Source organism: Verticillium alfalfae, genomic scaffold (assembly GCF_000150825.1).
Source record: "Verticillium alfalfae VaMs.102 supercont1.1 genomic scaffold, whole genome shotgun sequence".
Taxonomy (NCBI): domain Eukaryota; kingdom Fungi; phylum Ascomycota; class Sordariomycetes; order Glomerellales; family Plectosphaerellaceae; genus Verticillium; species Verticillium alfalfae.
In genome coordinates, this window is record NW_003315038.1 from 2,179,580 (window position 1) to 2,195,806 (window position 16,227).

The following is a 16,227-nucleotide window of genomic DNA, read 5'->3' on the forward strand; positions in this document are numbered from 1 at the left end:
GTAGTACCTCGAGCGCCTACCTACCCCAGACCTTGACCTACCTACCTACCTCGACTACTTACCTCCGCTTCCTCTCTGCCGTTCTACTTCACCTGCCACCCCTCCACTTTCTCCCGTCATCCCCCCCTCCTCCTCCTCCTCTTCTTCATCACAAGGCCATCATCTAGTTTCCAACAGTTCCTCCTACCGACACTCCGGTCTCCCATCCGAGGTGTCGTGATTGCCAACACCTCTCGATCGGAAACACTTAGGTATATCACTCTACCAGCATTATCGGCGTCAGACCATATCCACCCAACCCTCACCACACTCGGTGAGCTCGAGCCACGCATCATGCCTTCCGAAAGCGCCTCTATTGCATCGGCCAAAAAGGCACCCTCTGCTCTCAGAACTGCCACCGAGGACCTACCCGTCACTGTGAAGGTCTTGTATGAAGGCGTCAACCAGCGTTTCGGTTTCGTCCTCCGAGATGTTGGCGTGAGCACGCTCGAGATCAAGGTAAGCGACCCCATCTCGTGCTTCTGACATCGCCTGCTTGACCATCAAGAGGCACAACAGAAGGACCACCGAACTGACAGTTTTGGCCGTAGATTCGAGAGTTTCTGAAGATACCCGTCAACGTCCCCGTCCTTCTCGAGCGCTACTCCGATTCGGCTGCCGCTTACGTCGTCCTGGACCCAAGTAACACCTCCGTCTACAAGCAGCTCTACAGGGCAGCCAAGGCCAAACAGAAGCTCAAGCTCCGTGTCACCGTTCAGCGGCTGCCGGAGAGGACCCCTCCCAGGTCTGTGACTGTGGAAGACTGCCCCGAGGTCAGCACTACTCTCGCCGCTGTTCCCAGCCCAGCTCCGCAACCCGAGGCATGCAAGCCACCGGTCCCTCCCAAACTTCCCACCGTCTTTGACGTCCTCCGAGCTACAGAGCCCAAGACGGAGATGAAGAACGAAGCACCCAAGCACCAGCTGCCCATGACGGATCTTGTCGATGATTTCGAAACTTCGCTTCTTGCGTCCCTGATGCAAAGACACGCCAACTTGAGCGACATCGACCACAAGGAGCCTGTTTCCAACCCGGAAGCTCCGGTGGCCCCAGAGCACGACCCTTGTCTGGGCCTCTATTTCAAGAATGCCGCCGGTCAGCTGCGAACCAAAACTCTCCCCACCCTCAATTTTGCTGTGTGCTGCAACAGCTGCGACAAGACCATCCCTGACTCTCACTATCACTGTTCCACGTGCGATGATGGTGATTTCGATCTTTGCCAGAGTTGCGTCGAACAAGGGATCACTTGCTACAGCGACAGCCATTGGCTCATCAAGAGGGCTCTGCATGACGGCCAGATCATCACGAGCACCACAGAGACCATTGCCCCTAAGCCTAAGAAGGAGGAGCCCGCGCCCGCCGACAAAGCCCGCGTCCCCATCCCCGAGCCGTTCTTGGCGCCTCTTCCCACTCTCAACACCACATCGTGGGCCGTCAGAACTTGCAACTGCTGCGTAAATGAGCTTCCCGAGTCACGCTTCTTGCACTGCACCACCTGTGAAGACTTTGATCTTTGCCATGCATGCTTCTCTAAGGATGCTCATGGCCACCACCCGAAGCACGCCTTCACTCCTGCCGTCGAGGGTGCCTACGTACCCAACCACCTCCAGGTGAGACTTTCCGCTGGCCGTAACCAGGTCCACAACGCCATCTGCGATGGATGTGACAAATACATCTGCGGCGTCCGTCACAAGTGCCTGGACTGTCCCGACTGGGACTACTGCAGCGAGTGCATTGTCAATGCCAAATTCGTCCATGCCAACCATCGGTTCGTGCCCGTCTACGAGCCCCTGGAGGAGGCTCGAGCTCGCTGCACCAGCGCCCGACAGGTCCATTATGGCATCTGTTGCGATGGTCCCCTTTGCAGCAGCGGTAACGCGCCGACATATATCACCGGCACCCGGTACAAGTGCACTGTATGCCACGACACCGACTTCTGTGCCAGTTGCGAGGCTAGTCCGGCCCTGGAGCACAACAAGACACACCCTCTGGTGCAGTTCAAGACTCCTGTCCGTCATGTCACTGTCACGACAACAGGCGAGCACGGCAACGGCAACACCATGCCACAGCTCGGCGACAGATCGTTCCACCGCGCTGCGTCGCGCTCAAGCGACACAAAGTCCATGGCGTCGGTCCAGACTGTTGTTGATGTGAAGCCAATTGAGTCGATGCCTATCAAGGAGGAGGTTGTCGAAAAGACCCCGCAGCCCAAGCCAGAGGAGAAGCCCCTCTTGGAAAAGGACCTTGTCGCTGTCTTTGTTAGCGACACCATCGCTGACGGCACCACCATGGCCCCCAACAGCGTCTTCCAGCAGACCTGGAATCTGAGGAACGAGGGAGATGTTGCCTGGCCGGCCGGTTGCTCTGTCAAGTTTGTCGGCGGCGACTACATGGGCCACGTTGACTCAAACCAGCCGGCTGGCATCTCGGAGCTTGTCTCCGCCTCCGAGTCCACCATCTGCTATGAGAGCCTCGCCCCAGGTCAAGAGGCTCCCTTCACCGTCCTCCTCCGCACTCCTCCCCGCGACGGCAAGGTCATATCTTACTGGCGTCTGACGACCAGCGATGGCATGAAATTCGGCCACCGCCTCTGGTGTGACATTGATGTGCGCACGCCCAAGGATGAAGTCAAGAGCGTTCCTACCGAGACAACGGAAGAGGAGCATGCTGAAGAAGCCCAGACCAGCCAGATGATTTTCCCCAAGCTTGAGAAGGAGTCGCCGGTAGCCAGCATGCACCAGGACGCCAAGTCCGAGACCGCCGCTTCATCCACGCTTGCAGATGTGGCTAACGAGGTCGATGATTTCGAAGATTGCGGACGTGTTGATGACTGGGAGGGTTCCGATGACGGCTTCATGACCGATGAGGAGTATGACATCCTTGATGCCTCGGACGAGGAGTTCCTCGAGGAGCAGCAGAAGAGGCTGCGAAAGTAAAGGCGCATTTGCGCCAGCTACTTCATTTTCTATCGGTTACAGGAGTCATTCGGAATAACAGGCAACGGGTTCTCCTCAGGAACAGGGTTCAGTTTCATTTGGTTGCGTTCTTTCCTTTGGTTTGGGTTTCATTCTAGGCTCTATGGTGTTGGAACTGTTTCTCTTAAATCTCTCCCAATGTACAACAGGCATGTCAGGGCAACGAACGCCTGTCCGCAGCGATGCGCATGTCGGCTTCAGCCTCGGGGAGAAGTGAAGACACTCCCCTTACTGGTGAATGAAGTAGGGAAGAGCGCGGGGAAGCGGAGCTCACCACCCAGACTCGACAATGTCTAACTACAGATTGCTATATTCACGACAGGACGGTCTAAATTGAGTCTCTCTTTAATGTCCACCAATCGACATGTACAGCATGACAATGCATCCGAGTCCTCTTCTGTATGTATGCGTGCCTTGAGGATCGGAGGACGTCTGTGGTGAATATCAGCCTCCGAGAAGGCCGTAGTTACCCAGGGGTCCGCCAAAGAAAGTACGTCGCCCGGAAATGGGGCAGAAGCTCCACCCAAGATAACCCCCAATTTGGGCTACTTCCAGGGTACCTGCCTGAGTGATGCCCCCATCATGAGCCAGCCCACCTCCCTGAGTAAAGGGAGGACAGGGGGTCACGCCTGGCCGGCTTTTGGTAAAGTGTCCTCAACCACCAAAGCTATCGCATGCCAGCAGCTCCCCACCATCGCTCGACACCACGATTTGGAGGAAGACGAGACGAGAGCCAAAGAGGTCACCATCTCGTACCGTACGCGCGGGCCATAACATCCACATGCGACTTGATCTCGGCCGGTGGTAGACAATTGACTTGCGCCTACCCATCGCATTCCCAGCGCTGCAGGGCTCAATCGCTCGACTCGACAGCCAGAGACTTTGGTCCACCCACAATGGACTTCCACGAAAAAGTCATGGACGAAGACGCCTTTGGCGCAAAGGGCAGCATCGTCAGTGCATTTGACGCCTTTCGTAAGCAAGCAACTCCTCTTGCATTGCACGCTCGTCTTTGACTTCTGTACCGACTGCTAATGCATCTTCTTTCTCTCCTCGATAGCCAAGTCGAAACCTCAATATGTGCAACGGACATCTGGGGGCGGCAAGTGGACCGTTGCCATGGCCGTCATCTCGGTCATGCTGTTCTGGCCCGAACTTGGCCGGGGGGGGCGCGGCTCCCGAGAGCCCACACGTTTGCGGTCGAGAAGGGCGTCGGCCACGACCCTGCAGGTCAACCTCGACATCGTGGTCAAGATGCGCTGCGAGGACCTGCACATCAACGTGCAGGATGCGTCGGGCGACCTGATCCTGGCGGCGACGAAGCTGCGCGAGGAGATTACGAGCTGGCATCAGTGGGCCGACATTACGGGCAACCACAAGCTGGGACGCAGCCCGTCGGGCCGCATCGAGACGAACAGCGGCTACCATCTCGACGAGGGCTTCGGTGAGGAGCATGTGCACGACATTGTAGCACAGAGCAAGAAGAGGCAGAAGTGGGCCAGGACGCCTCGCCTTAGGGGTCCGCCAGACAGCTGCCGTATCTTTGGCAGCCTGGACCTCAACAAGGTGCAGGGCGACTTCCACATCACGGCTAGGGGCCACGGGTACCAGGGCGCCGGGCAGCATCTGGACCACACGAGTGAGTACCTAGATTGAAAGATGATTTTTGTATGCGGATTGCATGGCTGACGCGAGGCTCTCGCAGGCTTCAACTTCTCGCACATTGTCAACGAACTCTCCTTCGGCGCCTTCTACCCCAACCTCGAGAACCCGCTCGACAGGACGGTCAACCTGGCATCGGCCAACTTCCACAAGTTCCAATACTACCTCTCGATCGTGCCGACCGTGTACACTGTTGGCAGGTCGGCGTCCAAAGCCAACACGGTGTACACGAATCAGTTCGCCGTGACGGAGCAGAGCAAGGAAGTCGGCGACCACAGCGTGCCAGGCGTCTTCGTCAAGTACGATATCGAGCCGATCCTGCTGCTCGTCGAGGAGACGCGACCGGGCTTCGTGCAGTTCTGGCTCAAGGTGATCAATGTTCTGAGTGGTGTTCTCGTTGCGGGACACTGGGGCTTCACTCTGAGCGAATGGTTCAAGGAGAATTGGGCCAAGAAGAAGGAGAGGACGCAAGGCTTCATCGGAACGGGCAAGGGGGACTATGACCACTGAATGAGAAACCTTGTGGGATACCCTCGGAAAAAGGGACGTGGCGCCGGTGGCTGCTCGGGGCGAACATGGAGGGTTCAAGCTGTACACAATGCACTTTTCATATATATGGTTCTGGGAGTTTAGAACGGTACGGAATTGATATCAAGACCATTCATTTTACATCGCACACGGCTGAGCTCGTGGTCGTGTCCGTGGTTTTCGGAAACCAGGTCGAGCCGAGGTCGGAGGTCGGGGTTCGGGCACAAGACGACCAGCGACCGGTGGACTGGTTCCACAGGGCCGTGGCTACAGGGCACTAGCAGGGGACCACCGGGGTCCTTGGCCGTCACAACGCCCCCACCAGCAGTGGGAAACCAATCCGACATCGCCCATTTCACACTCGCCATTGACTCTCGAGAAATTTCCACATCACCCCCCCCCCCGCCATACCACCCATGTGTGACTGTGACTGCCATTGCGACCAACCTGTGACTCGATAGTCGATTTCAAAGGCCAGGCTCATCAATACGCCGGCAGCGACTTGTGACAATGGCGCCTTTTGAGCTTGCTGCTCGGTCTGGCACCGCTGCGAGGGTATGTCTGCGTGTACTCCTTGTTCTTCCTTCCTTCCCCCTCCACATAGACGTCGCGTGCGAGTCTAAAGACAATCGTATCTGACTGTTCAACAGCGACTGCTCACACGCACGCGGCCCTTCGCCGCCTCGCCCCCTTCCTCTTGCCTTCCTACGAGGCGAACCTTTGCCGTTGCCCACGACATCGATCAGCTCGACGCTGCCATCCGACCCTCCCTACCCAAGTCGATCAAGCCCGACACCTACCGCAAGCTGCACGACAAGCTGATCCAGGTCCGCCACGCTCTCGGCAACCGGCCCCTCACCCTGGCCGAGAAGATTCTCTACAGCCATCTCGATAATGTAGACCAGTCCCTGCTCACCAACACGAGCAATGGCCGTGACATTCGTGGCAGTGCCAACCTCAAGCTGAACCCGGACCGCGTCAACATGCAGGATGCCTCTGCCCAGATGGCTCTGCTGCAGTTCATGTCCTGCAACCTGACGCAGGCTGCCATCCCTGCCAGCATCCACTGCGATCACTTGATTGTCGGCGAGAAGGGCGCCGACCTGGATCTGACGGAGGGCATCAACATGAACAAGGAGGTCTTTGACTTCCTCGAGTCGGCTGCGAGGAAGTACGGCATGGACTTCTGGCCTCCCGGAGCTGGCATCATTCACCAGACGGTCCTGGAGGTCTATGCCCTCCCTGGCCTGATGATGCTCGGCACGGACAGCCACAGCCCCAACGCTGGCGGTCTCTCCACCATCACCATCGGTGTCGGTGGCGCTGACGCTGTCGAGGCTCTCGTTGGAGCCCCTTGGGAGCTCAAGGCCCCCCGCATTCTCGGCGTCAAGCTCACCGGCCAGCTCAGCGGATGGGCTTCCCCCAAGGATATCATTCTCGCCCTCGCCGGTAAGCTGACCGTCCGTGGCGGCACCGGCTACATTCTGGAATACTTTGGTGAGGGTGTTGAGACCCTGAGCGCCACCGGCATGGCAACCTGCTGCAACATGGGAGCCGAGGTCGGCGCCACAACGTCCATCTTCCCCTACACCAAGGCTTCCGAGCGCTACCTGCTGCAGACCAGGAGAGAGGCGCAACACCGCGCCATTGAGTCCTTCCGCACCTGGGGCGACTTTGACTTCCGCGCCGACCAGGGTGCGCAGTACGACGAAGTCATCGAGATCAACCTCTCTGAGCTCGAGCCTCACATCAACGGCCCTTTCACGCCCGATCTGTCGACACCCCTCTCTTCCTTTGGAGAGACTGTGGCTCAGGAGGACTGGCCGACAACGCTCTCTGCTGGTCTCATTGGCAGCTGCACGAACAGCTCGTACGAGGACATGACGAGGGTCGAGAGCCTCGTCACGCAGGCCGAAAAGGCGGGTCTGAGGCCCAAGGCACCCTTCTACATCACGCCTGGCAGCGAACAGATCCGTGCTACCCTTGAGCGTGACGGCACCCTGCAGACGCTCGAGGGCGCTGGCGGCATCGTTCTGTCGAACGCTTGCGGCCCCTGTATCGGCCAGTGGAAGAGGCAGGACGACATTGCGAAGGGTACCCCGAACGCCATCCTCACCTCGTACAACCGGAACTTCCGTGGCCGCAACGATGGTAACCCCGGTACCATGAACTTCCTCGCTTCACCTGAGATTGTCACCGCCATGGCCTATGCCGGCTCGACGACCTTCAACCCCATCACCGACGAGCTCAAGACACCTGATGGCAAGTCTTTCCGCTTCGAACCCCCGCAAGGTCTCGAGGGGCCCAGGACGCCATTCGACTCGGGTGTCAAGGGCCTCCAGTCGCTCTCCCCCGACGGTCCCAGCCCTGCTGTGGAAATCGCCATCGCGCCTTCCTCCGAGCGCCTAGCCTTCCTTGAGCCCTTTGAGGCCTTCCCCGAGGGCGACCTCGAGGGCCTCAAGGTCCTTGTTAAGGTCACGGGCAAGTGCACGACCGACACCATCTCCGCCGCCGGTCCCTGGCTCAAGTACAAGGGCCACCTGCCCAACATCAGCGCCAACACACTCAACACGGCCGTCAACGCCGCCACAGGCGAGGTTAACGTCGCCTATGACCTCGACGGCTCTCGCCACACCATCCCTGACCTCGCCTTCCGCTGGAAGGCTGCTGGTCAGCCGTGGCTCGTCGTTGCTGAGCACAATTACGGCGAGGGCAGCGCGCGTGAGCACGCCGCCCTGCAGCCCCGCTTCCTCGGCGCGCGTGTCGTCCTGACCAAGTCCTTTGCTCGCATTCACGAGACGAACCTGAAGAAGCAGGGCGTCGTGCCCCTGACCTTTGCCAACGAGGCCGACTACGACCTCATCGACGCCGGCGACGAGGTCAGCACTGTCGGCCTCTACGAGATGCTGCAGAACGGGGGCAAGGGCGACGTCCAGCTTCGCGTCAAGAAGGCGGCCGGCGGCGAGGAGGTGCTAATCAAGACCAAGCACGCCGTGAGCGAGGACCAGGCCGGCTTCATCCTGGCTGGCAGCGCGTTGAGCATGTTGTCCAAGAGGGCGCATGCTTGAGCACGACATCCCTTTTTGTCTCTATACTTGTCTTGTCATGTAGACGCTTGGGGGTTCACTTTTTTTTTCCGGACACAAAAGAAGAATGTTCGTGCGAGGAGCGTGTAAATAGTTTCTTGATGTTTTCGTTTCTTGCTTAGAGAGGCGCCTTTTCTGGTTTGGCACGGGGTTTCCCAAAAAAAACAAACGAGATGCAAAGTAGAATTACGTTCCTGCTCGACGCTGTACCGTCTGTCCTCCACGTATGCCCCATGCTCCCAAAATATGAACATGTACCTGCAAAACTGTCCGCATCACTATGCTCTCTTTCGGCAGCGTAATTGCGCTTGCTTTGGCATGCTCGTACTCATTCGTGTATTGCTTGGCAGGTGTCTTGAACGCCAAACACCTAATTTCTCTGATGTTCATCAGTCGTCGGCAGCCCCCAGTCGTGGCTGCCATTATGCCTCGTGTATGATTATTCAGGCTCGCCCACTCGGCGAAGCCGCCTGTCCGTTGGTCACGGCGTCCGCCGCGACAGACCCCCTCCCCTGATCCAGCAAGTTCTGGATCGTTTCGCCCGCTGCTTTCCGCCGCATCTTCTGCTGCGCAATGTGCACGACTTGGGCGCGGTTCGAGCGCATCCACTCGCAGGCGCGCAGCCAGGACGGGTTGGCCTTGACATAGTCTGGCAGCTCGCTCTCCGAAACGTCCCCAAAATCCACAGGGCGGCTGTGCGTCCACGGTGCGGGCGGGTGCCGCCGCAGCGGCTGGCCGAGAGCAAGCGCCGCCTTGTCGGCCCGCATCCGGGCTTCGGCCTGGCGTCTGACGTCCCGCCGCCGCTGCGCTGCGCGTCCAAAGTGGGCTTTCCTGCCGCCTCGCGCCCTGATCTCCGCCATCTTGGCGTCGTACCACTCTTCCGTCCAGCGCAGCGGCCAGTGGATCCGCGGGTCGAAAGCGAGGTGCAGACGGTCGCTCTCTTCTGGCAGTCGGTCCGCTGGAGGCTGCTGCGGCGCGGGAGATGTTTCGTCGCGGCCTTGCGCGTACACCTCAGCGTCGAACGTCGTTTGGTCGAACGAGGCAGCCAATCTCTCGCGACGGACAGCGGCTTCTGTGACTTGTCTGATTCGTTCCTTCTCCCTATGTGCTCTCGAAGACGCCGTGTGGGCAAAGGGGGCGTGAGCCGTTGTGGTGTGGCCGTTAGCAAGGTGCTGCGCGGCTGCATGTCGAGGTGGCGGCGCTGCCATAGACGAGACAAACTGCCCTTCTAATGCGTCTCGGACATGAACAGGCAGTCCGTCTGGCACCCTCTTCACCGAGACTTGCCTGTGCGGTGTCTGTTGAGGCCGTGTGCTGGGCTGAGACTCACTCGACTCTGATGGCTGCCTAAGCCGTTGCTGCTTTTCGATTTCCTGTCGCGCGTACCAGCTTTCCGCCTTGCTTTCTAAATCTGTCCGGAATGTCTGCAGGGAATTTTGCTTTGGAGGTGGTGGTTTGAAAGCATTGTGTCGAGGAAAGCCTCCGGTCCGCGGATCTTCTATAATCCACGAATTCAGATGTGGCAGGGAGGATGTGTGGCTCTCGTGTGGTAATGCTGAATGATCTCGCAACGGCGGAAGTGATATCGTCGACTCTAATCTCGAAGCCTCGACTCGAGGCTTGTGATCGCGGTCGGGAGATAGGGGCTTCGGTGCAACACTTAGGATAGGGGGTAGATAGGGTCTGAAGATCGGTGGCCTGGGTGGAGGGTTGTCTTGCCCTGCCACTGGCCGTTTACGCGGAAGGCCTCCTGACGGGGGCCACTGAGCTCCATGGTGGTTGGGCAATGATACTGGGCTGTATGCGTCTGCTTTGGGATGTAATAGATGGCTACTGGGGATCTGTGGTGTGCCTGACCTCGAGAATGGGGTGAGTCCTCGTGGCATGTTTTGAATCCCGGGACTTTGGGCAACCTTCTTGGCTGTCCGTTGGGCCCGGTGGAAGAATTCCTCTCCGAGTCGAGAGTTCGAGGGCAAGCCAGGCATAGTACTATCAGACCCACGGCTGGGACTCGCTCTAGGTCGGTCATCCATGGTGGATTGGCGCCAATATCCGCCTGCTTGTTGTGGGGGGTCTGGTGCGGCATGATGCGCACAATACCGATCCATGAACAGGACCGTGACCGAGCAGCCAGGATAACGGCATTGCATTCCGAAATGAGGCTGGGGCTGTAATGGTGGCTCTTCGTGGTCCATCTTTCGGCCGGGGGTCACCGAGGATGCTCCGGTAGAGGCTGATCTGCCGGACTGATGGCTGGAGTAAACGCTGGGTCTGCTCAAGTGAGAGTTGGCAGATGGTTCTTGGTCATGTCGGCTTTTGATCTTCCCCTGTCGAAAACAACGACGGCATAACCAGCGTCTGAAAGACCAGTCAGCCAGTGTTGCTTGTTATGACGCGATGGAGGTTCCAGACCGTTCGAGAGATGAGGATCCCGGACGAACAACGTGGCCACGTACCTATTGGCTGGTATATGGCGATGGCAAGCGACGTGAAAGTACGAACCACATCGGTTACCACACGCGTAAAGTGCTTGATCAAATTGCTCGCCTTTCCCGCAATATCGGCAGGCCCCAGCAGACGTTGGCCGCCCCAGTTGGGTGGGTGGATTTCTGCGATGCAAATTAGCCATGAGATATATGCATGATCTTGTCTTGCATCAAACGCGTCGCCAGCGAAGAGGAGCTTAAATTGTGTTTCGAATTCAGTTCTTTCTCTAAAATGTGTCTTCATCGAGGGGCGCCAGCAGCGGTTTGGAAGTCCATGATACGCGTTTGGCGGGAGAGGCGACGAGATTTTGTTTGCCGCAGCCTTTGGTCCGACGCGGTTGGGGCAGCGAAGAGCCGAACTCCATAAAGTGGCAATGCAAAGTCGAAGCAGCGCATCAATATGTTCTCCATGAAAACCAGGTGTGTAGCCGAGAGTACTTGGTCTGCACCGGCACCAGGGCAAGACAACGTGAAGCTGTCGACAGACTGGTAGGACCACGAGAGAGTTCAACTCTCGAGTACGAGTTCGAGGTCGGGGTGGTTCTTCGGTCCCCTTCCAAACCAAATACACGCATCAGGCAGACTCCAACCCCAGAAGGGCTCCCTTCCATCGGACCTTTTACCAGAAGTTCATCATGAACGAGACACAGTCTGCGTTGGGGGGAGGGAAAGCGGAAAGACAGAGGCGCCGGTAACTGAGAAGAGAGGGTACATACCGCGGAGATTGGACAGGTATCACTTAGTGGTTGACTGTAATGCGCACAAGTGAGGCGGGGGGAGATGATGACAATTTTAGCGTTCTCAGGCTGTAAAAACAGGCGTGATCCCTCTGATCGAAGTGAGTCGTCCGCGAAGACAAAAAGAAGTCGGCTCGTGTGTGAGGAGAGGTTGCTTCGATGACTGCAGCTGACGCATGGCTGGTAGGTGATTGCACGAGTAAACCTTGATTGGCGAACGCATCGGGCCTAGAAGAAAAGTGGTAGGATGAGGTGTCTCTTCGGCTGTCACCCAGCCTTGCCAGGTCAGGGCAGATGCAAAGACAGAGCCTCGAGCGAGGCTGTGGTGGATGAATGAAGCTCACAACAAACAGGGTATGGATATAGGACGGTACCTCAGCAGCCGGTACATTAGGTGGGCAAGATAGGTGGGTGGGATTGGCACAGCGAGCGCCAGAGGTGTGCTGACTGGAGTTGCTCTTGGCTTCACCACCCTTGGCGTTGGACGAATCGGGTTAGCCCCAGATGCCGCTTTTGCTCAGATTCGTCTGTTGCCCTTGTACATGCTAAGCCACCCTTCGCGAATTGCCCTATATATGCTATCCATGTTGCAATTAATTGACACGTTCGTATTGAAACGTCAAAGCCACTTCCGCATGGAGACATACTCATCTTGTGGCGCTGGCTGTCCACTGGCGCGGCCAAGAACCAACAACGGCCATGCTTCGGCACGGCAGACTCCTGGCTTAGGAGCCTTTGACATAACAACTCAACCACAGCCTGAGGCTCATGCTCAGTCAGAGGGGCATGGTGCCAGATCCTCAGAACAGAGGTCAGTCCCTGAGAAGACATTACTGTTGTTAGTTGTGCCTGGTTAGCTGCCTGCAAAACCCTACCACTTCGGCCTAGCTGAACCTTCAGGGTGGCAGTCAGGCTGCTCGCGTCTTCTGAGCGTGCTTGAACCCTCACACCGGGATGAAAGTACGGGATCCTGGCATCGACTTATGACAAGTCTGTCGTGAGATTTTCATGGACGATGGTTCCTCTGGAGAAATGACCTTGCTGTAGGCTGCAGCCATCCGTACTGTGGAAAGTCTAGCGTGTTAGCCCGCGGGCTGTTGCGTGTTTTCGCATCGTTCATCGAGATCAACTCCAAAAGTGATTTCGGTTTCGCTTTCCAATGAAGAAAGACACAGTAGCTGTTTGGTTTGTCGTTGCACGGTTGTAGTCGTTGCCCCCAGAGCACAGCAATCCTGTGGATTGTCCAGAGTGTCCCAGCTCCGTCATTATTCCAGATATCTTCCACAGTCACCCAAAAATAATAAGCAAAGACTGAGATACAACGCCGCTCCTTCCTTCCATCTCTCTGCGATGCCTCACACAGGACAGTAGTGACGAATGCCCCGTTTTTTTTCCTTCTCTTCTCCTGTTTCGCTTGAAGAGAGCCACCTCTTCATTTACCGTTTCGAATTACAACCTTCAGCTGGTTTGACGGCGAGTCAGGACCAGGGCCACAGCGGCCGTGTCGGTCTGCTCGCGGTTTGGCCCAAGCTCCCGTTCTCCAGCGGACACGACACGCCAAAAAGCATGATCGCCTAGCTCCCGTCAGCGCTGTCTACGCCCCGTTCGCCTGCCCGACAGCCCCTCCATCTGCCCGAACAGGCTTAGCGCGGGGTTCTGCTCAGACGCTCTGTCCCTGTCCTGACAGGTTGACCTTTGGGTTCGACTACGCCTGTCTGTGCCTACTGAGTGCTGAGTGTAGTTATCGTAGTAAGCTGTCTTCAGGACGTGACACTTCAAGGGGGACACATTCTTTCTTTAGTCCTCACGACGCGATCGCTATCCGCCAACACCACTTCATTCTCCTCGTTACGTGTCGCGGGCACTTCCAGGTTGCTGTGCGACCATGAATTTCTTCTCCGCCGTGGCCTCGGCCATATCCCAAGGGTCCCCCTTACCCTACAACATTGGCGACAAGGTCGATGTTGACCAGTCCATCTGGACCCTGAACAATGGCACAAAGAGGGTAGGTACAATGGATGCTTCCGGTTCGGCCTCTGTTGTGAAAGCAAAACCTGACATACCATCCAGGAAGACGGATCCAGCTGCAGTGTTTTCTCCTTCGACATCGCCGCCAACAAGTCTCGACTACCCCTCGCGAAGAACGCCCTGCGCAAGCTGCGGACGCTCCGACATCCTGGAGTGATTAAAGTTCTAGACACTGTCGAAGTACGCTGCTCGCCTGCTTTATGCAACGACCTCCTTCTTACCATGATTCCCAGACCGAGACCCATATCTACATTGCGACCGAGAGAGTCGTGCCCCTGAGGTGGCATATCAGGAGAAAAAGCCTGAGTCCCGAAGCTATCAAATGGGGTCTGCACAGTGTTGCCGTACGTTATTGGAGGCGCACCTGCTTTACCTGTTCGTGATAAAAGCCTGACACTGCAGCAGCGGACGGTCAAGTTCATAAACGACGAGGCAACCTCGATTCACGGCAACATCAAGGCTGGCTCTGTGTATACATCCGAGAGTGGAGAATGGAAGCTGGGCGGCTTCGAAGTCTTGAGCAGCGTGAAAGATGACGAAGCAGTTATCTATGTAAGTCGCGCTCGATCATGTATTCCGTACACGACTGACCTGGGGACGGCAGACATACGGAAGCCTCGTCCCGGACTCAGGACGGTACACGCCTCCTGAACTGGCCCGTAGTGGATGGGACGCTATAAAGAAGAGTCCTCACGCGGCAGTTGACTCGTATGGCCTTGGCTGCCTCGTCTTCGAGGCTTTCAATGGCGACTTTCAAGGCTCCGATCAGGCGGGCCAGACGAAGAACATCCCGCCCACGATGCACGCAAGCTACAAGCGACTTGTGAATCCAAACCCCAAGGCACGCCTGAGTGCTGCGCACTTTCTTAGACCAAGGGTCTCGTACGGGCTCATTCTTTGACAGTCCCCTCATCAAGTTGACGGAGGGTATCGACAACATGGGAGTCATGTCCGAGCCTGAACGAGAATCTTTCATCGAGTCAGTAGCCTAGTTCATACATCCCGATCGCTTGCAAGATACTGACTCAACATAGTGGCTTCGAACAAATCACCGACGATCTCCCGGAGGACTTCATCAAAATGAAGGCGTTGCCTGAGATGCTCAAATCCGTTGAGTTTGGCGGCGGTGGACCCAAGGCCCTCGGTGTGGTTATGAAAATCACGGGGAAACTGTCCGGAGAAGACTTCGACTCCAGGATCACTCCGGTTGTCATCCGCTTATTTGGAAACCCGGACCGAGCAATTCGGGTGTGCCTCCTCGACAGTCTGCCCTTGATGATCGACCGTCTGTCACAAAGAATCGTCAACGACAAGATCTTCCCGCAACTGGTGACAGGCTTTGCAGATGCAGCGCCTATAGTCAGGGAACAGACTCTCAAGTCTGTGCTTGTCATCATTTCGAAATTGTCGGATCGAACCATCAATGGCGAGCTGCTACGGTACCTAGCCAAGACGGCGAATGACGAACAACCGGGCATTCGAACCAACACGACCATCTGTCTCGGCAAGATCGCGAAGAACCTGGGTGTTTCGTCAAGAGCAAAGGTGCTGATTGCAGCCTTTACTCGTTCTCTTCGCGATCCCTTTGTACACGGCCGAAATGCCGCTCTCATGGCACTGGGCGCAACAAGCGAGCACTTTTCCGACGAAGACTGCGCGACGCGAATCTTGCCTGCCATCTGCCCGCTGCTGATGGACAAGGAAAAGCTGGTGCGTGATCAGGCGAACAAGAGCATAGACGTCTACTTGCAGAAGATTCGCAAGGCAGCCGCGGCCATGCCCGAGTCTGTGCTGCCCCCTCCGGCGGCTGCTGAGGCTGCAGCAGGCCCAAGAATGAGCACCCCTCAGCCCAGCGAGGGCTCCTCATGGACTGGGTGGGCTATTTCCTCATTCACCAACAAAATGTCTGCGGCTGCAGGTGAGATGCAGACGAACGATCACGGCACGACGTCTGGAACGACGACACCACGAGTGACCTCGTCTCCTGGCCTGGAAACCAAAAAGATTGGATCTACCGCGTCCACACTTCACAGACAGGCCGTTACTTCTCCGCCACCCACATCATCCCGGGCAACACCTCAGCCGGCTGCAGACTCCTTTTTCCAAGATATTGATGGTGCTGGTGAAGACGATGCATGGGGAGAAATGCATGACGATGACACGTATTTCGACGCACCCAGCGCCAAATCCGCAGCGTCCAAGCCCACGACAGCCAGCTCGACGCCATTTGACGACGGATCAGAGCCTGATTTCGCTGGCTGGCTGGCTGCTCAAAATCAGAAGAAGAGTGGGCCCTCGAAGCCGTTGCCGAAAGGACTCAACAAGTCGACATCAGCTGTGGCGAAGAAGCCTGCTGCCACCAAGGCAATTGCGAAGCCAGCAGCGAAGCCGGTAGTTGCCAAGAAGATTGACATGAAGCCTAAGGAAACGGGTGATGATGACGGTTGGGGCGACGGATGGTAAAGGACGTAATGATTTCACAAACGGCCTATCTCATGACAGACGGACGTTCCATTTCTTGGCTTCCATCTCATCACATTGCTGGCGTTGTCGGGTCGCCGGAGACCATAGCTCTACTTTGGATACCATCACGTGAAAGAAAACACGATAGACGAGGGCTAGAGCACGACATCGGTTGCTTGAAAAGGATCATGGTATGAATTTAATCAGTCAATTGATCAACACG

The 16,227-nt window shown here is 56.9% G+C and overlaps 5 protein-coding genes across 5 annotated transcripts; 4 read left to right on the forward strand and 1 right to left on the reverse strand.

Moving 5' to 3' along the window:
* Positions 1–219: 219 nt before the first annotated feature.
* VDBG_00669 (ZZ type zinc finger domain-containing protein) lies at positions 220–3,369 on the forward strand (the record flags this gene model as incomplete). Its single annotated transcript, XM_003008941.1, has 2 exons — positions 220–498; positions 591–3,369. 2 exons carry the CDS (start codon positions 334–336, stop codon positions 2,973–2,975), a joined length of 2,550 nt encoding a protein of 849 aa, XP_003008987.1.
* A 541-nt stretch (positions 3,370–3,910) lies between these two features.
* Positions 3,911–5,186, forward strand: VDBG_00670 (endoplasmic reticulum-Golgi intermediate compartment protein; the record flags this gene model as incomplete). The annotated part of the gene is made up of 3 exons (XM_003008942.1): positions 3,911–3,989; positions 4,075–4,653; positions 4,720–5,186. 3 exons carry the CDS (start codon positions 3,911–3,913, stop codon positions 5,184–5,186), a joined length of 1,125 nt encoding a protein of 374 aa, XP_003008988.1.
* A 528-nt stretch (positions 5,187–5,714) lies between these two features.
* VDBG_00671 (aconitate hydratase) lies at positions 5,715–8,272 on the forward strand (the record flags this gene model as incomplete). The annotated part of the gene is made up of 2 exons (XM_003008943.1): positions 5,715–5,759; positions 5,855–8,272. 2 exons carry the CDS (start codon positions 5,715–5,717, stop codon positions 8,270–8,272), a joined length of 2,463 nt encoding a protein of 820 aa, XP_003008989.1.
* Positions 8,273–8,733: 461 nt separating this feature from the next.
* VDBG_00672 (conserved hypothetical protein) lies at positions 8,734–10,485 on the reverse strand (the record flags this gene model as incomplete). The annotated part of the gene is made up of 1 exon (XM_003008944.1): positions 8,734–10,485. The coding sequence occupies one exon, from the start codon at positions 10,483–10,485 to the stop codon at positions 8,734–8,736; it is 1,752 nt and encodes a 583-aa protein (XP_003008990.1).
* Positions 10,486–13,275: 2,790 nt separating this feature from the next.
* On the forward strand, positions 13,276–14,051 carry VDBG_00673 (protein kinase family protein; the record flags this gene model as incomplete). The annotated part of the gene is made up of 3 exons (XM_003008945.1): positions 13,276–13,518; positions 13,584–13,721; positions 13,775–14,051. The coding sequence occupies 3 exons, from the start codon at positions 13,399–13,401 to the stop codon at positions 13,922–13,924; spliced, it is 408 nt and encodes a 135-aa protein (XP_003008991.1).
* Positions 14,052–16,227: the final 2,176 nt, after the last annotated feature.